General features: G+C 40.2%; 1 protein-coding gene and 2 non-coding genes across 7 annotated transcripts in view; all 3 read left to right on the top strand.

The window, feature by feature from the left end:
* The window catches only part of LOC110064523 (transient receptor potential cation channel subfamily A member 1-like), a 45803-nt gene that overhangs the window by 19030 nt on the left and 8227 nt on the right, over positions 1 to 18546 (top strand). For all 5 annotated transcript variants that reach the window (XM_020771584.2, XM_089286883.1, XM_020771583.2 and 2 more), the window contains exons 3-21: positions 272 to 447; positions 1146 to 1253; positions 2380 to 2488; positions 3159 to 3256; positions 4065 to 4112; positions 4688 to 4873; positions 5309 to 5497; positions 8790 to 8876; positions 9518 to 9603; positions 9695 to 9856; positions 10490 to 10604; positions 11948 to 12117; positions 13137 to 13221; positions 13690 to 13746; positions 13905 to 13985; positions 15666 to 15736; positions 17265 to 17436; positions 17749 to 17793; positions 18165 to 18245. In XM_020771584.2, coding sequence (XP_020627243.1) covers positions 272 to 447; positions 1146 to 1253; positions 2380 to 2488; positions 3159 to 3256; positions 4065 to 4112; positions 4688 to 4873; positions 5309 to 5497; positions 8790 to 8876; positions 9518 to 9603; positions 9695 to 9856; positions 10490 to 10604; positions 11948 to 12117; positions 13137 to 13221; positions 13690 to 13746; positions 13905 to 13985; positions 15666 to 15736; positions 17265 to 17436; positions 17749 to 17793; positions 18165 to 18245 — 2126 coding nt within the window. The remainder of the gene's footprint in view (positions 1 to 271; positions 448 to 1145; positions 1254 to 2379; positions 2489 to 3158; positions 3257 to 4064; positions 4113 to 4687; positions 4874 to 5308; positions 5498 to 8789; positions 8877 to 9517; positions 9604 to 9694; positions 9857 to 10489; positions 10605 to 11947; positions 12118 to 13136; positions 13222 to 13689; positions 13747 to 13904; positions 13986 to 15665; positions 15737 to 17264; positions 17437 to 17748; positions 17794 to 18164; positions 18246 to 18546) is intronic.
* Positions 11111 to 11194, top strand: Trnal-cag (transfer RNA leucine (anticodon CAG)). Its single transcript has one exon. It is a non-coding gene; the product is annotated as a tRNA-Leu (tRNA).
* Positions 14143 to 14226, top strand: Trnal-cag (transfer RNA leucine (anticodon CAG)). Its single transcript has one exon. It is a non-coding gene; the product is annotated as a tRNA-Leu (tRNA).

Here is an 18546-nt window from a genome sequence, read left to right as displayed (position 1 = left end):
CCTTCCTCGTGTGTAATACTGTGAAGATTTAGCTGAAATACTAATTTGGACTTTAGTGCAATACATATAGTGAAACTCTGTGAACAAGCCTGAAGATGATAGTAGAGGACTTGCTTTTGTAAAGGTTATTTGCAATGTGTTGCAAGTATTGTAATTAATGCACCGTAAGTAATGTAATGTAAGATATGCAGTGTAAACTGAATTTAAAACCAAAATAGATTCAAGTTGGACCAAATTCTGTGAATATGTTTCACTTCCTTTTTTTCACCAGACGTGAACTCTCCGGATTCATTTGGCAAGACGCCGCTGCACAATGCAATCCTTGGTAAACACGTCAGTATTGTGGAATTGCTGCTCAAGTCAGGAGCTGATGTCAAGTGCCTTGATGAGCGAGGAGACACGCCCTTACACGCTGCAGTGAGAGTAGACAGTGAGACGATTGTAGTGGTAAGATTACAGCTTTTTATTAGAAAAAAAAGGGTGTGCAAGGCGCGGTGGCCATTTGTTTAGTCTTCTAAACTCTGGATTGGGCGGTCCGAGTTCGCTGGTTTTGGCCGAGGTCTCTTTGTCGAGTTCTTGGGACAGACATTTTACTCTAGGATTGTCTCTCTCCGCCCAGGCGTATAAATGAGTACTGGCGAATATAAATTCTGGGGTATAACTTTGCGATGGACATGATCTTTTCATCCATATACGAGAACAAATACTCCTTGTCGCTGCATGCTACAATGCATGCTGACTGAAACCGGAGAAAAGTACTGGCCTGATGGGCTACTAGGTTGACACCGAACTTTTTAAAAGAAACTTAGCTCTCCTGGTAGAGCTCCAAACTGCAAGGGAGGGTAGGAAGTTGTAGTATCGGGAGGATCCGATATAAGCATCGGCAGAGAACAGGCGCTCAACGAGAATAGAAACAAAACAGTTACACCATTTTGAGAGCATGGAGTGTAAATAGACTTGCCGCAAGTCGACCTCATGAGTTTCTGAAGGTCGGGAAGCGGCCTTTTGAAAGTCTAGGAGTGTAAATTGTGCTGATCTTTACATATGTAATTTACTTTCCTCAGCATTCTCTAGCTAGAAATTATCTTAAAACGATTCGTATTTATTAGAAGAGTAATGCTCTATTTTTGTTACGATATTTTCAGCTGTTGTTGAATGACAGTAAGAGCGATGTCAATGCTAAAGGATTCGGTGCGTACACGCCGCTTCACATAGCCGCTCAAATGGACAGCGTTGATATTTGCAAGCGATTGGTAAGGAATTAACGGGATACTACAGGGCTGGTACTATTTAGTAAGTGGTCATGATCATGAAAAAGGCAAATTCTTCAATTTAGGGAAAAGTCAGGGGATTTTATTTTGAGCCAGGCTAGGAAAAATTAAGGTTTTGAAAAAAAGTCACTCAGGGGAAAACTGATTAATTATAACACGAACACGGCTGATGCAATAATTTGAAGGCTGGAATAAACCCTTGGGGTCATTGTGATCTCAACGATGCTTTTCCTCAGTGAAGAAGACAAATTTGTTGATAACTTGTCAGGAATAGGTGGAAAGGACAAATGTAAGGAAAGGCTTGACGCCACTGCTATGTCTGATATTTGTTTTATTTATTTAGTCAGGGAAATCTTATTTTCGTCAGGGAGACTGTCAGGGAATTTTGAAAATGATGTCTGGAGCAGCCATGTATTAGGACAAAAAGAGTGTTTCTGGAATGCTATTAGTTCTCGGTTATAATATCGTACCACTACTTTTTACTTCCGTATGCCTTCTGAAGACAATTCAATTGATTTTTCAACATCCCATTGTCAAGGACCAGTTAGATCATAACTCAAACGAATTTACAGGAAACTGGGCAGTTTAAATTTTTAAACAGATTTTTTATCTTTCATAAACCGACTATGGTTTTCAAATCGTTTCGTTCTGGTCAGAAATCTGCCTGAAAAGAGATTAAACAAATCAACATCGCCCCAACCTTGCACCAATTATTTGTCCATCCGTTAGAGGACGGAGAAATAGTTTTCTTCCAGGAGGTCTTGTGGAGGCGTGGTGGCCTCATGGTTAGTGCGTTTGTCTCCGGATCGAGCGGTCCGGGTTCGAAGCCTGGACGAGGACATTGTGCTGTGTTCTTAGGCAAGACACTTTACTTTCACAGTACCTCTTTTCACCCAGGTATATAAACGGGTACGACGAATTTAATGCTGGGGGTAACCCTGTGATGGACTAGCATCCCAGCCAGGGGGGAGTAGAAATACTCCTAGTCGCTTCATGCTACTGAAACCAGAGATAAGCGCCAGCCTGATGGACCACTTGGCTTGTATGCATACTTTACCTAGGAGGTCTGATTCAAGTCAAATTCTTATATAAGTGTTCTGCTTGTTAGGTCGAACGCGGAGGCGACATAGCTCAGGCAGCCGAGGATAAAATGAGTCCGTTTAGCGTAGCAGTGGCTAAAGGCGCGCAATCCGTGGCTGAGTACTTCGCTGGAGTTGGTAATGCATGCGTTCATTTGCCTTTTGGGATGTGTTCAAATTTGGCATTTAGTATAAAACGAAACTGAATAGTCCATACTGGACATAACATTCCGTATCTTGTTTGTTTTTTCCCTTCAACAAAGGAAAAAAAAAACATCATTTAAGCAATGTTCATTGTATGACCCAGGCCGCATTAGCAATATGTCATGTAAGATGAAAAAAAAAAGGCCAACTACATGCAGATCATAACTGTGCTGATCGAGGATAACAGGCAAGTCAAAAGAGGAATAACTGTGCATGCTCACATTGAGTAGTAAGTGGAGAGTGGGAATGCCGCAATAAATTTAAATGTTTATTACCGATCTGCCAAAAAGAAGTCTTTAACATTTGAAGTTTAAACCGCATTTGGCATTTTGAAAACTGAAAACATCAATACAACGAACAAACTGTTCGACGCTTTCGACTCCTTATTAGACCCTGGTATATTAAGAAACATAGTATACACTAACGGCCAATATATAATCATTCAGTATCACGTACCGTATATAGTATAATTCAGGCACGGTAGAGATTGTGCTGACTGTGAAGAATACTGTTTTTTGTTGTTGTTGTTTGTTTTTTCGTTTGTTTTTGTTGTTTTGGTGTATTGACGACGTGATCAAAATTATTTCGACTTAATCTATTTCAGTTCAGGAGAAACAACTTAATTTGGAAGATCTCCTATACAATGTTGATGACGAGGGAAGTACTTTGCTTCATTTGGCCGTGGACAGTGGAAGTCTGCCGGTGAGACGTCATAACCTCTGAATTTGACGGCTTTGTTAATGAGAATGAGAGTTACATGTTGGTGTTTGATTTCAGTTGAGTTACATGTTGGGGTTTTGATTTCAGTTGAGTTACATGTTGGGGTTTGATTTCAGTTGAATTACATGTTGGGGTTTGATTTCAGTTGAGTTACATGTTGGGGTTTGATTTCAGTTGAGTTACATGTTGGGGTTTTGATTTCAGTTGAGTTACATGTTCGGGTTTTGATTTCAGTTGAGTTACATGTTGGGGTTTGATTTCAGTTGAGTTACATGCTGGGGTTTTGATTTCAGTTGAGTTACATGTTGGGGTTTTGATTTCAGTTGAGTTACATGTTCGGGTTTTGATTTCAGTTGAGTTACATGTTGGGGTTTGATTTCAGTTGAGTTACATGTTGGGGTTTGATTTCAGTTGAGTTACATGTTGGGGTTTTGATTTCAGTTGAGTTACATGTTGGGGTTTTGATTTCAGTTGAGTTACATGTGGGGCTTTGAATGAATTAACTAGGAAGCAGATTAGAGGTACACTGACTATAAGTTTAATTGAAAACTTGTACTTAACCCAGCCTCTGGCTGTTTCAGAAGTCCATCAAAAGTTTCACATTAGCTGGAAAAGAAACAACAACCAAAGACGTTACTGTGCAATGTCCCAATACAAAGCTCGTTATTCTCCATTCGTTGATTTAGACGACCGCTAAATTATAGCGAATTATATTTTTGCTGTTTGTGACGATTGAATGCAAGTGAAGTTCAACTGTAACTTAACATTCTGTTCATACTTCTTTCTCCAGATTGTTGGGCTTTGTTTGAAGTTGGGATCAAAAGCGCGGCAAACGAAGGTAATTTGAACGTTAAGTTAGAACTCCCCAATATAGCACAAAAGGATTAAAGAGCTGGAAACAATCTAGAGTCATGTCACCTCGTTTGATGGAATATATTGTGCGAGAGATGCTGACTGCAGTGCTTATTGTAAAGACCATGCACATGAAGGCGTTACTAGAAAAAGTCATACACCTTATTCCAAATTGGCTGCAATTTTAGTGTTCTTTTGTTTGCTTGCAAATTAGCCCTTGTTGCCTCGTTCAAGGGAAAATATTCTTTTTAATTTCGAGTTTAAGAACGAGGCAACAGGGGGTAATTTGAACGCAAACAAAAGAACACTAAAATGGCGGCCATTTTGGAATAAGGTGTATGTTCGAGAGTAGATGGAGCGCACAAAAACATCGACACTTGCAGCAGGGCTTTATAGTGCAGCAAACTATGCATAGTCCTCTGATATCTATCTTCTAATTGGAGAAAAATCCGTGAAAATTAATCTCTTCGAGCACGCACTTTTAAGACCGCCGATGAAACAAAATGGAAATTGCAATTGTAACGGCTGAAACTAATTCTGTGTTAAATTCTCTTCCTCCAGGAATCTGACACCAGCACAGCTTTCCATATGGCATGCGCACAAGGTTCACTAGAGATTGTTCAGTTGTTCACGGGTGAGGATCGTGACATCTGCAAAGCAGAGATCTTGGATGATCAAGGAATGGTTCCTTTGCATCGTGCAGCTCTTAACAATCATTCCACTGTCGTCAGTTTTTTACTAGATCAGGTAACTGGATTGAAATATATCGTGACAGCCTGATTGCATGCCGCTTCCCAAGAAAACTGCAAAATTTGGATTGCTTCTTAAAATGTGGTTGCAATGGAAATGTCATGTAACAATGAGAAACATGCAAACAGTTGGTACCTTTAAAATCCCGCCAGAGAGGAATGAAGACCTGTTGAAAATGTCAGCATTACACTTTCAATCTCCATTCGTAGGGGCAGGGGGCTTTGTGCGAGGTTTGAAACAATGCAACGTGATCTATACTTATAAATGCGAGTAAAATAAAATGATAATGATGATGATGATTATGATGATGATGTGATAATGATGTCATAAATGTACTTCAACTTTCTCTGTGTTTTCCTTTTAACCAACCAAACGCCAAAATATGTCTTTGTCAACATATTTCTTTCTTGACTTGTTTCGAATTTCTCTCAGGGGGCCAAAGTGGATCCTCGCGACATTCAAGGACGAACCCCAATATACCTCGCAGCCTCAGTGGGTGGAACAGAAACTGTTCAATTGTTAATGGACCGAGGTGCCGACATAACACTCAAAGATGTGGAGCTGCGCTCGCCTTTGCACGTAGCCATTGGAAATTCAGCCACCATGGAGGTCCTGATTAAGGTACATGATTCTTGCGCCGATAATTACTCGTGGTTACAGAGAGCGTTGTAGCTTACAGGCTTCCGGGATAAAAAAATAAATTTATTTAGGGATTCAGGTCTTTAAAGGAAGAAAGTCAGGGATCTTGAAAATGCAATCGACATTTTCATCTGGGTCCTCTTTGTCCGATATAGGGCGTCCACTATTGCCTCCAATTGTAGCCGGTGTAACTATTCTTTGCCATGTTTACGCTTTTCAAAAGCACTCCCGAAATTGAACAACCGGTTCTTCAGTTTTGAAGCGTTGTCTGGCTTTCACAATGGCATAAGCACGCGTACAAGCATAAGCAAAAAAGGTCATGAAGACCCCCCCTAACACAAGCATAAGTGTGTACGCGTGTGCATAATTAACGAATGCCGGGTAAGCGGGCAGCGTGCAACTATCGAGTTATGGATGCACGCGGGAGGTTGCCAAGCACGAAAGTGCAATCCATAACTCAATAGTTGCAGACTGCACGTTTACCATTCTTTTATAACATTGAGACTTTTGAGATAGTATATATTGAGTCTCGTCCGGCTTACATGAAATCAAAAGTACATCCATTAAACAATTAGTTTATGAGCTCGAGATTTCTATCGCGTGATAGTTGACGAGGGCGCAGTCCGAGTCAATTATCAAGCGTAGAAATCGAGAGCGAATAATATAATTGTTTTAGTATAAATCTTCTAGTCGTTGAAGACTTCATCTAAATCGTCTTCACAGACACCTCGAAACTGCAAGGAAACGGCCGTCATTTTGTTAAAAACTGAACACTGCTGCGCTACTCACTATCTATTACAGAATAGATAGTGAGTAGCGTAGCCATATCAGAGACCAGCATTCATGATAGAACGCTAGTAGATCTTTTCTAAAACTCGCTAGTTGCATACTGCACGTTTACCGTTTCTTTTATAACATTGAGACTTTTTACGTAATATATATTGAATCTCGTCCAGCTCACGTGAAGTTAAAAGCGCGATAAACCGCGCGAAAATGTTCATTCAAACATCTGACAAACCGACACATCAAAATTTTTCTTGGATCGCGGCGAGTTAATAGTGTCTCGGGCAAACAAACAATTTCAAGCTGTTCAGTTAACCTAAATATCATGCTGACAACAAACAAAAATTGCAGTCGGTAAAAGCGTTTCTCAAAAATTGGTTTACCTTAAATTTGGATCAGTTTTCCGAAGAACTCTGAAACAAACTGCTCATGGTTGAAGCTTTTGGTGGTTGAGCTCCCTGTTCTTCGCGACCTCTTCAGCTAAAGAAAAGAACAATATGGAACCAGACATTTCTTGAAAGCGAGAGTAGAGAAAAAGCGAACAAACACCACTGGCTTTGAGCTGTTAGAGATGCTCTCATTCAATAGCAGGTTTGTGGGTTACGTTCTCCTTTTCACTTCGTTTTAAATTTGATGAGTTGCGCGTCTAAGGCTGGACTTGAACACATGAATGGCTTTTAAATATGATCTCTGCCACTCTCGTTATTTGGTAAAATGAGCTTAAATAAACAGAAGACTGAGGCCTAAGGAAAATGTCAGAAATGTAAGCTTGTATTTCTGCACGATTCGCAGTCTTTACTTCGAGCGGCTGTTTCTTCAATAGTTCAATTCACGATAGAGCGACGAGCGTGTGAGCAAAATTAAAACCGTGGAACTGATATAATTCATCAGCGGTTACCAATGTTTGATAAAACTTCCTTTATCAAAGCTCAGAAGAGCGATTACTTTTAACGTTTTTGGAACAGAAGGATTTTGATCGTATCATTGTAAGACTTGAAAAACAAACAGAGATTTGCTAAAGCTTTCATGTTCAAGTTTTGTTCGCCGAAAGCATTTAAATGGCTTTCGATGCCAGAAAAGTGTTACATAGAAAACTTCTGGTGAATGTTATTGTCGTCAAATCGCTAGAAAATTCTCTCTAGTTAAGATGCGCGTCCTCAGTGCCTTTCCTGTTAACATACATTTGACGTACCTAGCGATTCCAAGGAAAACGACATGAATTTATTTGCGATGAACTTATTCAAATGTGAGGAATAAACGACGTCTGAAGCTTTTGAATTTTACATGAAGATGTCCTCTTTTGGGTGCTTACAAACAACCCTGTAATTCATCAGTAGAAGATATCATCCGCTCAAAATTTCAACTTTGTATGTGTGGTAACATTTCTGGCCAATATGCGCTTCTTTCTAAACCTTTGCCACGAACCATAGCATTTAATGTATTTGTACTAATTCAACTGACTCGTAATTAATGTGGAGAAACCTGAACAACAAAACCGACTAAATGAGCTCAAAATTAGGCCGCTAACAGTTTCTGAGAATTTCTTTTAGCAAATGGATTTAGGTTTAGTCTAAAATTAACTTACCTGGTGTCCCGAAGAGGTTTATGAAATCCTCCTGCGCGGTTTATGACGGCACAACCACTCAACCACCAGGTCCGTCTGAATAGATATTCAGTCTTCGAAGATAACTCTATTCCTCTCCATTCGTGTCAGTAGATATTGTCAGCTTCGTTTGTCCTTTTATAACTCAGTGAATGGGAACAGTTCAAATTGCAGCGCAATTTCTTGTTCCAACTCTATTACTAGGCTATCGTTAAACTGGTCATAGCGAGTAGCAGCTTTCGTAGAACTGTGGTAAAGCGTACAATAAAATCTTTGCTCCTTTTTCCTTATATGAAGAACTTGTTACTGTTCAGCTCCACAATTAATTCCGACGATTATTACCAAGGCCCCTCTGGATACCAGCCGTAATGCTGAATGGGCCATTCTGTATAATAATTAAATGTTTTTATTCAACATTCGCCTCCACAGCGGAAAAACACACCATCGGCACTGCGCGCGCGCAGATCCCACTGTCGTTCCCGCCAAAGTTGTTGCTTGACGTCTCAGTTTTCCTAATCCTCCAGGTTTAGGACGTTTTAACAAGAAAGCGAAGAAAGTCACTGAAAAGTTACACTTTGTCCGCTGCATATGCATATTATTCAAAGAGGTTAAGTGTATTTGAAATTGTGATTATTTCATGTAACTGCTGTTTGAAATTAGACGAGATTATTTTTTGAAATAACTCATATTTTTCGAGCTACATTTTTAAATTTGAGAGCATCTTTCAGTATTTGTGCCATCTTATGTTTCTCTTTTCCCCTTCCCAAAACCGTTCCACCCCATACATGTAGCTCAGCCAGTGGCACTACATTACAACGAGTGTGGTGGCCGAAAAAGATACCTGCTCCCCTAAATAATTACCAGTTAATTTTCTTTGTTCACCTACAGAGCCCTGCATCAAAGGCTTTAATTATTGACAAAGATGGCACTGGATATACCCCAGTGCACTACGCCGCACGAGCCGGTTATTTGCAGGTATGTAAGAACATATAAGTTTTTCCAGAAGAAGCTCACAATAGCAAAAAAAAAAAAACACTGCAACGACTGCTTAGAATGCTAAAAGACCGCGGTCTTTTCTCTCGAGCCTGACGAGTCCCAATCCCTTCCCTTCTAATGAGTCTCATATCATACTGCCTGATGACAGACAAACACAATGCCAGTGGTGTAACGGGAAGATCAATGAAAACAACACCACTAACAAAATGAGTATCGTGTTAATTTTTTCCCTTGGTGCGATTCTGTACTTTCCATTGTTCCGGTTTAAGTTAATATATCGGTAATGTACATGAAATTCTAATAAGAGAAGATCGATGATGAGTTGAGGACGGCCATACATTGTTCGTTATTTATTTCGCTAGTTCATTTTAAAATGTATATGAAACAAACGAAAATACCAAACGGTACACAACACATAAGCAATATCAACTGAATAATATACGATGTTCTCATTTCAGAAAGCTTTACATAGTTCTAACGTTGCAACATTTACTGACAGTGATTTCTTTTAATTTCACTTCTGTCAAATTTCAACTCATAATGTTTCAGGTATCTTCGTTGAGATATTTGCTAATTAAACAACACGGTCAATAACAGTCTTTTGCAACTTTTTTTCGCAGCACATCATTCTCTTTATCAACAAAAACAAGGCCGCTGAACAAGTCCCATCAGACTCTTTGGACACGCCTCTTCACATCGTTTCTCGGTACGCTTTGCGGACCTATATTTTTCTTTACTGCTTTCAACGTCAAGGCCGTTTTCACGTTAAATGTTATCGACTTCTTTCCTCCTATAAGGTATGGCTGGCTAGAGATCGCCGAAAGGCTGCTCAAGAAAAGAAATGTCAGAATGATGAATTTACAGAATAACCAAGGTAAAACGGCCCTTCACTTCGCTTGTCACGAAGGACATGAGCAAATAGCTCAACTCTTGTTGGTGGAAGGCGCTACTATTGAAAGGTAGTTTTCAGATATATTATTTCCTTGGTAAATTTTAAGAGTAGTCGGTGAAAGCAACGTACACTGAGAACTTGAATTATGCTATACTTGTTCTCTAAGTTCACACAAATAGCTTGGCCTAAACCAGTCGCTTAGTCGTCCGTCCTGGATGAACTCTTGAGTACTTTAATAGTGCATTTTATCAATTAATTAACACACCAATCTGAGTCAGTCAGTCATTCAGTCAGTTGGTTGGACGATCAGTCAGCTGGTCGGTTAGTCAGTCAATCAGTCAGTCAGTCAGTCAGTCAGTCAGTTAATCAATCGACCGACCGATCGGTCGGTCAGTCACTAATTCTTTCTATAAAGGTCAATAAACCAATTAGTTATTCATGCAAAGAAAGAAGTAAAACGTATTAATTTTATCGATTAATCAACAAACACAATCAATCAGTTTGTCATTCAGCTCAACAATGAACAAATCAACAAACCCATCTGATTGAGCAAAAATCAACCATTGCCATAAGTTAAATATATGAGGTCCGACAGTCAACGAAGTATTCATGCAGCAAATAAATCAATCTATTTTCGTTACTTTAATTGATTTCATCCCATGCTCTACTGTTTACTTGTCCCTGCTTGTATCCTTCCCAGGGATCATCACGACCGTACTCCCCTGCACATGGCAGCTTTAAAAGGTTCAGAGCGCTGTGTAGAGTACATACTGGAGGCTCATCCAGAAAGTCTCAACGCCCTTGACAAACATCAGGTAACAGAAGTGGTTCCCGTCTTTTGAGGTCTTTTTAGGATTATGCAAGGCACGATAACCCAGTGGTTTTACACTGATAAAAGGGGTCCAAGATCTTTTTCCTTGCGTCTTCTTATTCTTTATCCAGGCGTTTGAGCGGTTTCCTCTGGAGTGTCGAAAAGGAATTGATACGACCCTACACGATTGGCTAAAAAACTCGCGCCACTTTTTCATCCAATCAGAAGTAAAACCAAAACCACTCGTAATTCACTCGTCCGAGTTTTCCCGCGCTCTGCGTCAGCTACATAAAATCACTTCGAGTTTTGATTGGTTCACTGTATTGTCTCTGTCCTTTGTGATTGGCTAGAGTGATAACTTTGGTTTTGGTTTTACGACACTCAATTGAAAACCACTCTAAATAGTTATTCAGTAATAACCATTCAAGTAATTATTACCTTTGGCGCAGAATACTGGTGGAAGATAAATTTCAGTTCCTAAAAACGTATTGAATTGCTAAGTTCTATCAAGTCCGGATGGCCGAGCGGTCTAAGGCGCTGCGTTCAGGTCGCAGTCTACACTTGTAGGCGTGGGTTCGAATCCCACTCCTGACACATTTTTTTCCGACATTCCAGCAGTTTCGTCAATAGACCACTTTCGATATATTAAAATTCAAGTTGACAGTGAGGCCTAGAGGACACAAACAAAAGAAATGAATAAACATGGCATTCAATTTCCTTTGTTTATGTAATCTAGGCCTCGCTGCCGAGCTGAATTTTAATATATCGAAAGTCTATTGGACCGTTCTTTGTGCTTGAAGGGCCTGGTATGCGCCAGTACGATATTTTAATCGATTTTATTGCAGTTAAGTCTGCCTTGAAATAGTATTTTGTTAAAAAAGGGCCAAAAAGTTCATCAATAGACGGAATCGGCTAACGTGTCTGCATTCTTGTTGCCATCCAATCCAGAACATACGACGATTCACTTGGAAGGTTACAATTGTTATATTTGTACATGCTCCCATGCAAGCGGTTGCGTGCGACAAATTGCATAATTGCACTCGTCCAAAATGAGTCATCACGTGGTCTGAATTGGGCGGCAACAAGGATGTAGAATTGTCTATTCAAAGATGAATTAACTCTTTCGCTTCTTTTGTATGACACGGTACTGATAGCTGCGGCTATTGGTTACAAAACCTTCCAGCGGACCTTCCAGTGTCGATCAATATGTCCTATATTCTCATTATCGTAACACTTGCCCCTTAAACCATTAGACCGCTGATTGCTTGAAAAGAACACTCTTTCTCAGTTACAATTTCCCTTTCTCTGTAAGCATTTTTTTAATCTTTCTTTTCAACTTTTGCATAGAACACAGCCCTTAATCTTGCTGCTACAAGTGGTCACGCCTCTCTAGTTTCCTATTTGCTGTCTGTGAAAGAGCAAGAAATCCTGTTAAATTCCCACAACCAGAATGTTCTTGATCTCGCCATCTCCAACGACAAAGAGGAGGTTGCAATGGCAATCATCGAACATTCCAGGTAATTGATCGTGTGTGAGGCGAAAGACGGTTTTCGAATGAAAGTCGTCCATAACCCACAAAAGTATAGTTAACAATTATCCCACGAGTACGCTTTGGATATCGAGATGGTAGATAGCCAACGAGGGGCGTAGCGCCGAGTTGGTATAATCATCTCATATCTAACAAGCGCGAGTGGAATGAATGTTTTATTAAAAACGCCCCCAAGATATAGAAAACTAAACTAAAATAAAAATAAAACGCCCAAAAACTCACGCGCACGCAAGTTATATATATTATTATTATTATTATAGTTACCATATTTGAAGAGCATGGTATAATGGCTCAAAACCCATGATAGCTATGCAAATGAAAACTCTCGAATTGCATTTTTTATTAATGATCCAATATTTAATAACCTCTATTTAAGAGATAGAAAACATGTGCCGTGTTTCTATCGAATTATAGAGACACGAGTGGGAGCTTGGGAGAACGAGAAATGCTGTGGGAACACGAGCCGCAGGCGAGTGTTTCCACAGCTTTTTCGAGTTCTCCCAGACTTTCACGAGTGTTTCTATAACTCGATAGAAACACGGAGAACATGTTTCTATTCCTTTTAGAAAACACCGCGACGAAAAAAACGAAAACAACTTGTTAACTTTGAATATGAAAATGTAAATTCTCTTTGCTCGCGCCATCATCATGTCAACAGCTCGTGCTAGTTTTGTGTTTCTATCGAGTTATAGAAACATGGTTTTAAACCAATCGGCGCGCGTATTTCTTAGGACTGTTTTCTAATACCCAATTTTGGAAAATGCAAATAACTTAACGCGACAAGCCATGGCCTAAAAAGAACCGTAACATGTACCTAGTGTCAAAAGTGGGAAAGCGCCCCTAAGTTATCTTTTCGGTTCTTCCGCAGGAACTTAGTCGAGTTGCGCCCCCTTCCCACCCCTTCTCCCCATCCCCCATAGTAAATTACCCCGATCAATTTGATCCACTCATTCTCTCGCTCTCCTTCTAACCCTTATTATATTGCAGGTGGAAGGAAGTCATTGATGCTGCGGTAGGAGGAGGAGTGTCTCAGATACAGACATTAGTGGAAAAAATGCCTGATGTTGCTGAGGTGAGCAGTCAATGCCGGCAGTCGAGGTTCATGAACTCGCAAAAAAAAAAAAAAAAGAAAAGAAAAAAAAGAAAAGAACGAGGTCATATCCAGCCATCTTGACCGAACAAGCTTGGTCAATAAAGGATTTATTATATGGAAAAGAACACTATTTTCTTGCGGGACACAGCGGGTAGTCCTGAGCGGGCAAGATAGCGCCATCTTGCCCACTCGGGTAGACAATCACAGTGAAGGATTCGGTTGATCTTGCCCGCTCAAGGAGCTAGCCATATAATATATGCAGCTTTCTATCTCCCGGAGCGGTCGAACTGTTCAGTGACCTTTGCTTCCAGTTCTCAGTTCAGTCAGGAGTAAATTCCCTCTGTTACCCATCTAAGGCCTTCACCATTGACTGAGGTTCTACATATGCTAGTAATGTTGCAAGTGGAGGTTTCTAAGACTGTTAAACAAAAGGTCTTTTAATTGCAGCGTGTTCTAGATCAGTGTGTTGAACAGGAAGGCGATCCAAGCAGCAAAGATTTTAAGGTAAGTTGTCCAGCCAATTAGAAACTGAAAAATTGGGAACTAAGCTGAAGGGCGGTTAACTGCCAATCAAAAATTTGGCAGCCGAAGTGAGGAAAAACTAACTCATTTAGTATTTATTTATTTATATCAGTTTATTCATTTATTTATTTATTTGTCAGATAACCTACAATCTGCGGCTGATACAAGGAAAGCAAAGCAGCGTCACAGCTTCGCTGGAACATTCTCTTGACGCGCTGAAGGTGAAGATTTAATCTTGAACACCTATATAATTGTGATTATTACATGCAGCCTGGAAAATACAACCACTTTAAACTAGGTTAAGGCTTCACCTTCTAGAGACAACGCCTCCAATAGTGGACAGCTGTCTTTCGCACTGTTACATTCAAGTATGTGTGTGTCAGGATGGCCGAGCGGTCTAAGGCGCTGCGCTCAGGTCGCAGTCTACCCTTGTAGGCGTGGGTTCGAATCCCACTCCTGACAATTTTGGTACACAAAATAAATGTCCGAAATTTAATTTACACTTCAGCTATCTTTCATGCAACATAGCAAAGCCATTCCAAAAATTGTGTTTTACCCATCTTTCAATATGAGGTCTGAAAATTAGTTTTTTATCTTACAGTGAGGCGATGAATTTTTTTAATTTCCAGTTCGTTAGGAGGACGGTTTTTAACCTTGTGAATCTTGTTTATTATCCTTTTGTGCTGTTCTTCCTACTTCGTGAAATTTATTACTGTAAAATGACGGGAAGATCCCGTGGGGGTTCCAGTGTGACAAGTTCGGAAATACTCGTCCTAAAGTTTGAATTAATCCCCTAGAGGAAACCAATCTTAGTCGAGCTTTATATTTGACCGCTAAAAATACCACTTTTAAAAGGGTAGAAAAGAATGTCCGCAACCTCGGCAGGAAAAAAAACATGGCGACTGGCATATTAACCCATAATTATTCACGCACTAAAACCTTAGTAACGCTCATAAAAAAAAGTACAGAAGAGTTCCAATATCTCTCAAATCTAGTAAACACAATGTCGAAAGTGAGGAACAAATATTGCCAAAACACATGGTTTTCCTTGTGCCTAATGGGCTGTGTTAGGTTCCCATGGCATTTTATTCCCATGGTAATTTTTCCTACGAAGGATCGCACGATGCTTGTAGCGCAAAATTACAATAAAGAGAGATTCATTTGCTTCTTGTAAAGCAAAGAGCTTGTGAGAGCGCAAGAAAAGTATGACAGTTTGATTCGCTCCTGCGGTTAAAGGGGCTTATTACTTTGAAGATTAGCCCACCAGGGATCAAACGTTGTCAGATTTGTTTGAACTAGAGACACGGCTCGTTGCGTCCGTGGTTACATCGTATTCAACTGAAATTGAAATAATTACGAGATAAATTATTATTTACAACGTTCTAAATGGAAGCGACAAACGATTTCGAAACTTACAATTTGTGTTCCTGGGTGTCGGATCCCTTTGATCGCTATCTTGATGTTTTGCTCGCGACTGTTTTGATTATTGGGCTTCGAGTGTCCGTTACATGACAAGATTTCCCTTTTAAAACATAAGTCACATGACTTGTTTTCCCCGCCACGCGTAGTCGAGGCGATTTCGCAATTAGCGACGATAATGAATTCTAATTTTTTTTTTTTTTTTTACACGCGAATGAACATGCAAATCACAGGTTTTTTTGTTATTACTCCTTCGAATAGAACCCTATAATATAACTTGGCGACGAAAAATTATGGCGTTTTGCTCTAAATGCCCTAATCGAGACCAAAATCCGTTAATAACAACCTCCCCACCCCCCCCCCCCTCCAATAAGCAAGACGGAGAGCATCCCCGACCATTTTTTTAAATTCTCACATGGGAATCACCCCTGGGGTGGAAATAAATTCAACGTAAAAGAATTGTTTTCCTTTTTCATTCTCAGACTATGGCGGAGCGACGCCGTGAAAACTGTCTGACTCATCCTGTGTGCTATGTACTGATGAACATCAAATGGTAAACTACAACAAAACATTTTTTACACTTTAAACCAAGCTCATTATCCTAATTTCCCAAGAAACCATAAAATAGACTTTTCTATTCTTCCTGGCTCGACAAACGTCTGAGACTGGGCCCAACAAATTCCATTCTGATGACGTAGTTTTAATGCGATCCGATCAAGTCTCTGATTGGTTGTCGTTCGATCTTCAATTTTCGCGCTAAATAAGAGCCAATCACAAGCACCACACGGATATCGGTAGGGATATACTAAAGTCATCTGTACAGGATTTCATGCTAAGAATTTTTTTTATGTTTACTCAAGGATTTGTCGTACGCTTGTTTTTGGCTTTTTCCTGTCGTTTTTATCGCTTGTCGCTACGTGACGCACGAAATGGAAGTCATCGTTCTACCAACCTTCATAGTTTTGTCCATTCTCCGTGAAAAATCCTGTTACTATGATTATCAGTTGAGTAAGGCCCGGCGAAAGTTTGGTGACCAGATTTTGACGTTCAGCTTGTGTTGTTGTCACGGACAACCCGCGCCGTTTCCAATGGCAACTTGTCGGCATTGACGTCATTGGCAGCAAAGCGCGGGAAATTAATAGCGGAGCCCCATACTCATATAGGAAAGAAAAGGAAACCCATGAGTTGATTTTCTCATGGTTATCATGGCTAGCGGTATTGCTCGAGGGCACGTACGCACGACGGCGGCCACGACGACGACGACGGAGTCGCGCAATATGGCGGCCATACTCCAAATAATAGGTTGACAGAGACATGCAGCCTTGGTTTACCGTGTACTTCTTTGATATTGCACAGCCATGTTATGATCAATTGACACTAGTCAAAACAAGGTATCCGCTGACCAGTTTCACGTAACCACATCGCGGGCTCAAGCTTATAACTCATCGACGTACGTGTTTTTTTTTTTACGTTGGCCGCTGACCAAGTGCTGGTTTTCGATGGGATCGCGGGCTCATGTCTGGTTAACTTGTTGAAAACAAGGCAGGATTGTTCGTAAGCCGGTTAACGCTAACCCAGGATTAAAAGTTAACCGAATTACAACTTTTTCTTCTACTGACAATGTGTTTTGCTGCTTTGTAATTGTTTTGTGTATATGGTGATTATGAACTCAAAACAGAAGGCCAAACAATATACAGAAAACCTCACCGCAAAGGTACAAAACTCAAATCAAAATTCTAGCTTTTCCTGGGTTAGCTTAATCGGGCTCTGAACAACCCGGCCCAGGAGCTACGCTTTTAGGCTGGCCTAAATCTATATATTACCGTAATGCCGTAATTTGAAGTCCAAACTTTGTCCTCAAAGCTCGTTCGTGCCTTACTCAACTGATAATCGTTGTAAACTTACAAGGACGTAAAACAAGGGAAACCTTTAAAAGATTTTTGACTGAGGCAAGCTCCGAATATTTTAAACGTCAATGGTCACAAATAGGCTAATGAAGCGACCACTTCTAGCCACTTCTTAACTAGTTATTTGCCTTTTTATGCTCATTTTGTATCCTTTTTTTTGTTTTCATTATCCAGGAAGAAATTCGGGTGGATAACATTTATCGTGAATCTGTGCCTGTACTTGTCCTTCCTTCTGCCTTTCACCGCCCTCGCAGTATACCTCAAGATCAATATCCTTGAGCTGTGTGATTACCAGTTTGAAAACATGACGAAGCATCGGACTGGCTATTACGAACACAAACCATGGGTAAGCAACACAAGGCCGCTCTAAACTTGTGGGGGAACGGGGGGCTCCCATATGAAAAGGTCGGGGGTGCTCGTCGTCAGGTCACCGGCTTAGGGATGTAAATCACCGATTTTTGTCTTACTTAGAGTGGTCAAGACCAAACGCTGTTTTTAGCTGTCAAGGTACCTTTTAGGGTGCACTCGAAATAATAATTAAAAAAGCTGTTATCTCCGTTCTACGTGGATTATCTTTCAGGGTCTTAGCCACCCCCAGATTGCTCTCAGTTTACGAGTTCAATTCGAATTATTAACATCAACGATATTTACCCGACAGGACTGGCACGATGACGATGGGATATCTTGCAATGATTCCAACAAGGTGATTATATAACTGCTAAATAAATGTAATATAGCGAAGTTACATTCACAGTTTGTGTACTGATATTTTCCGAGAACTCAGAATTACTTGTGGGAAATTCAGTTTCGCATTGCATTCCCATGCACAATTTGTAGTTTTATGCGGTGCCGTTCGTCAAGCGAACTGGATCCACATTCACAAGGTCTTCCTTTGTGAAGATGATTCCCGAATGTTGTTTTAGCCTATTGTTGGGGAACAATGCTTAGTGTTCCTTAACTCAGGGAAGCTTCGTGAACCTGGCTCCCGGCCTGTCAATTTTGTGACCCTGATCAATACAGTGTGCTGTGTTTTTTTATGGAACTAAGTCGACTTTGTTTTCTTATTACACCTAGACTGTTGTGGGTCTGCACTACTTTGTGATCGTTTTCGCCTTCATTCACCTCATAAAGGAGATGTTACAGATTGTCAGACAGGTAAGAGAGTAGCTAAATAATTATTGCTAAATTACTTTTCACAACAATGACTTCTTTACCAACTGCTTCAAAGCCAGCTAAAGAAAAGACTAAGTCCTCTTGTATTTATTTTTTTTTTTGCACAAATTAAATCAAATCTTCAGTGATGCGCTCGAATTTGGTCTATGATATTATCTTTGTTGATGCTGAAGAGATATATTGGCGTTTTTAATACTTTTCCACTTGTGCATATCCAATCCGGATTGGATTGAAAATATAGTTGACCAAGAATGGTGCCAAGAAATATGGGTTATTAACCAAG

Source organism: Orbicella faveolata, unplaced genomic scaffold (genome assembly GCF_042242905.1).
Source record: "Orbicella faveolata isolate gen_17 unplaced genomic scaffold, um_ofav_v1 contig_14, whole genome shotgun sequence".
In the NCBI taxonomy this organism is placed as follows: domain Eukaryota; kingdom Metazoa; phylum Cnidaria; class Anthozoa; order Scleractinia; family Merulinidae; genus Orbicella; species Orbicella faveolata.
Note: the sequence above shows the minus strand (reverse complement) of the source record. Positions and strands in the feature narration are given on the sequence as shown.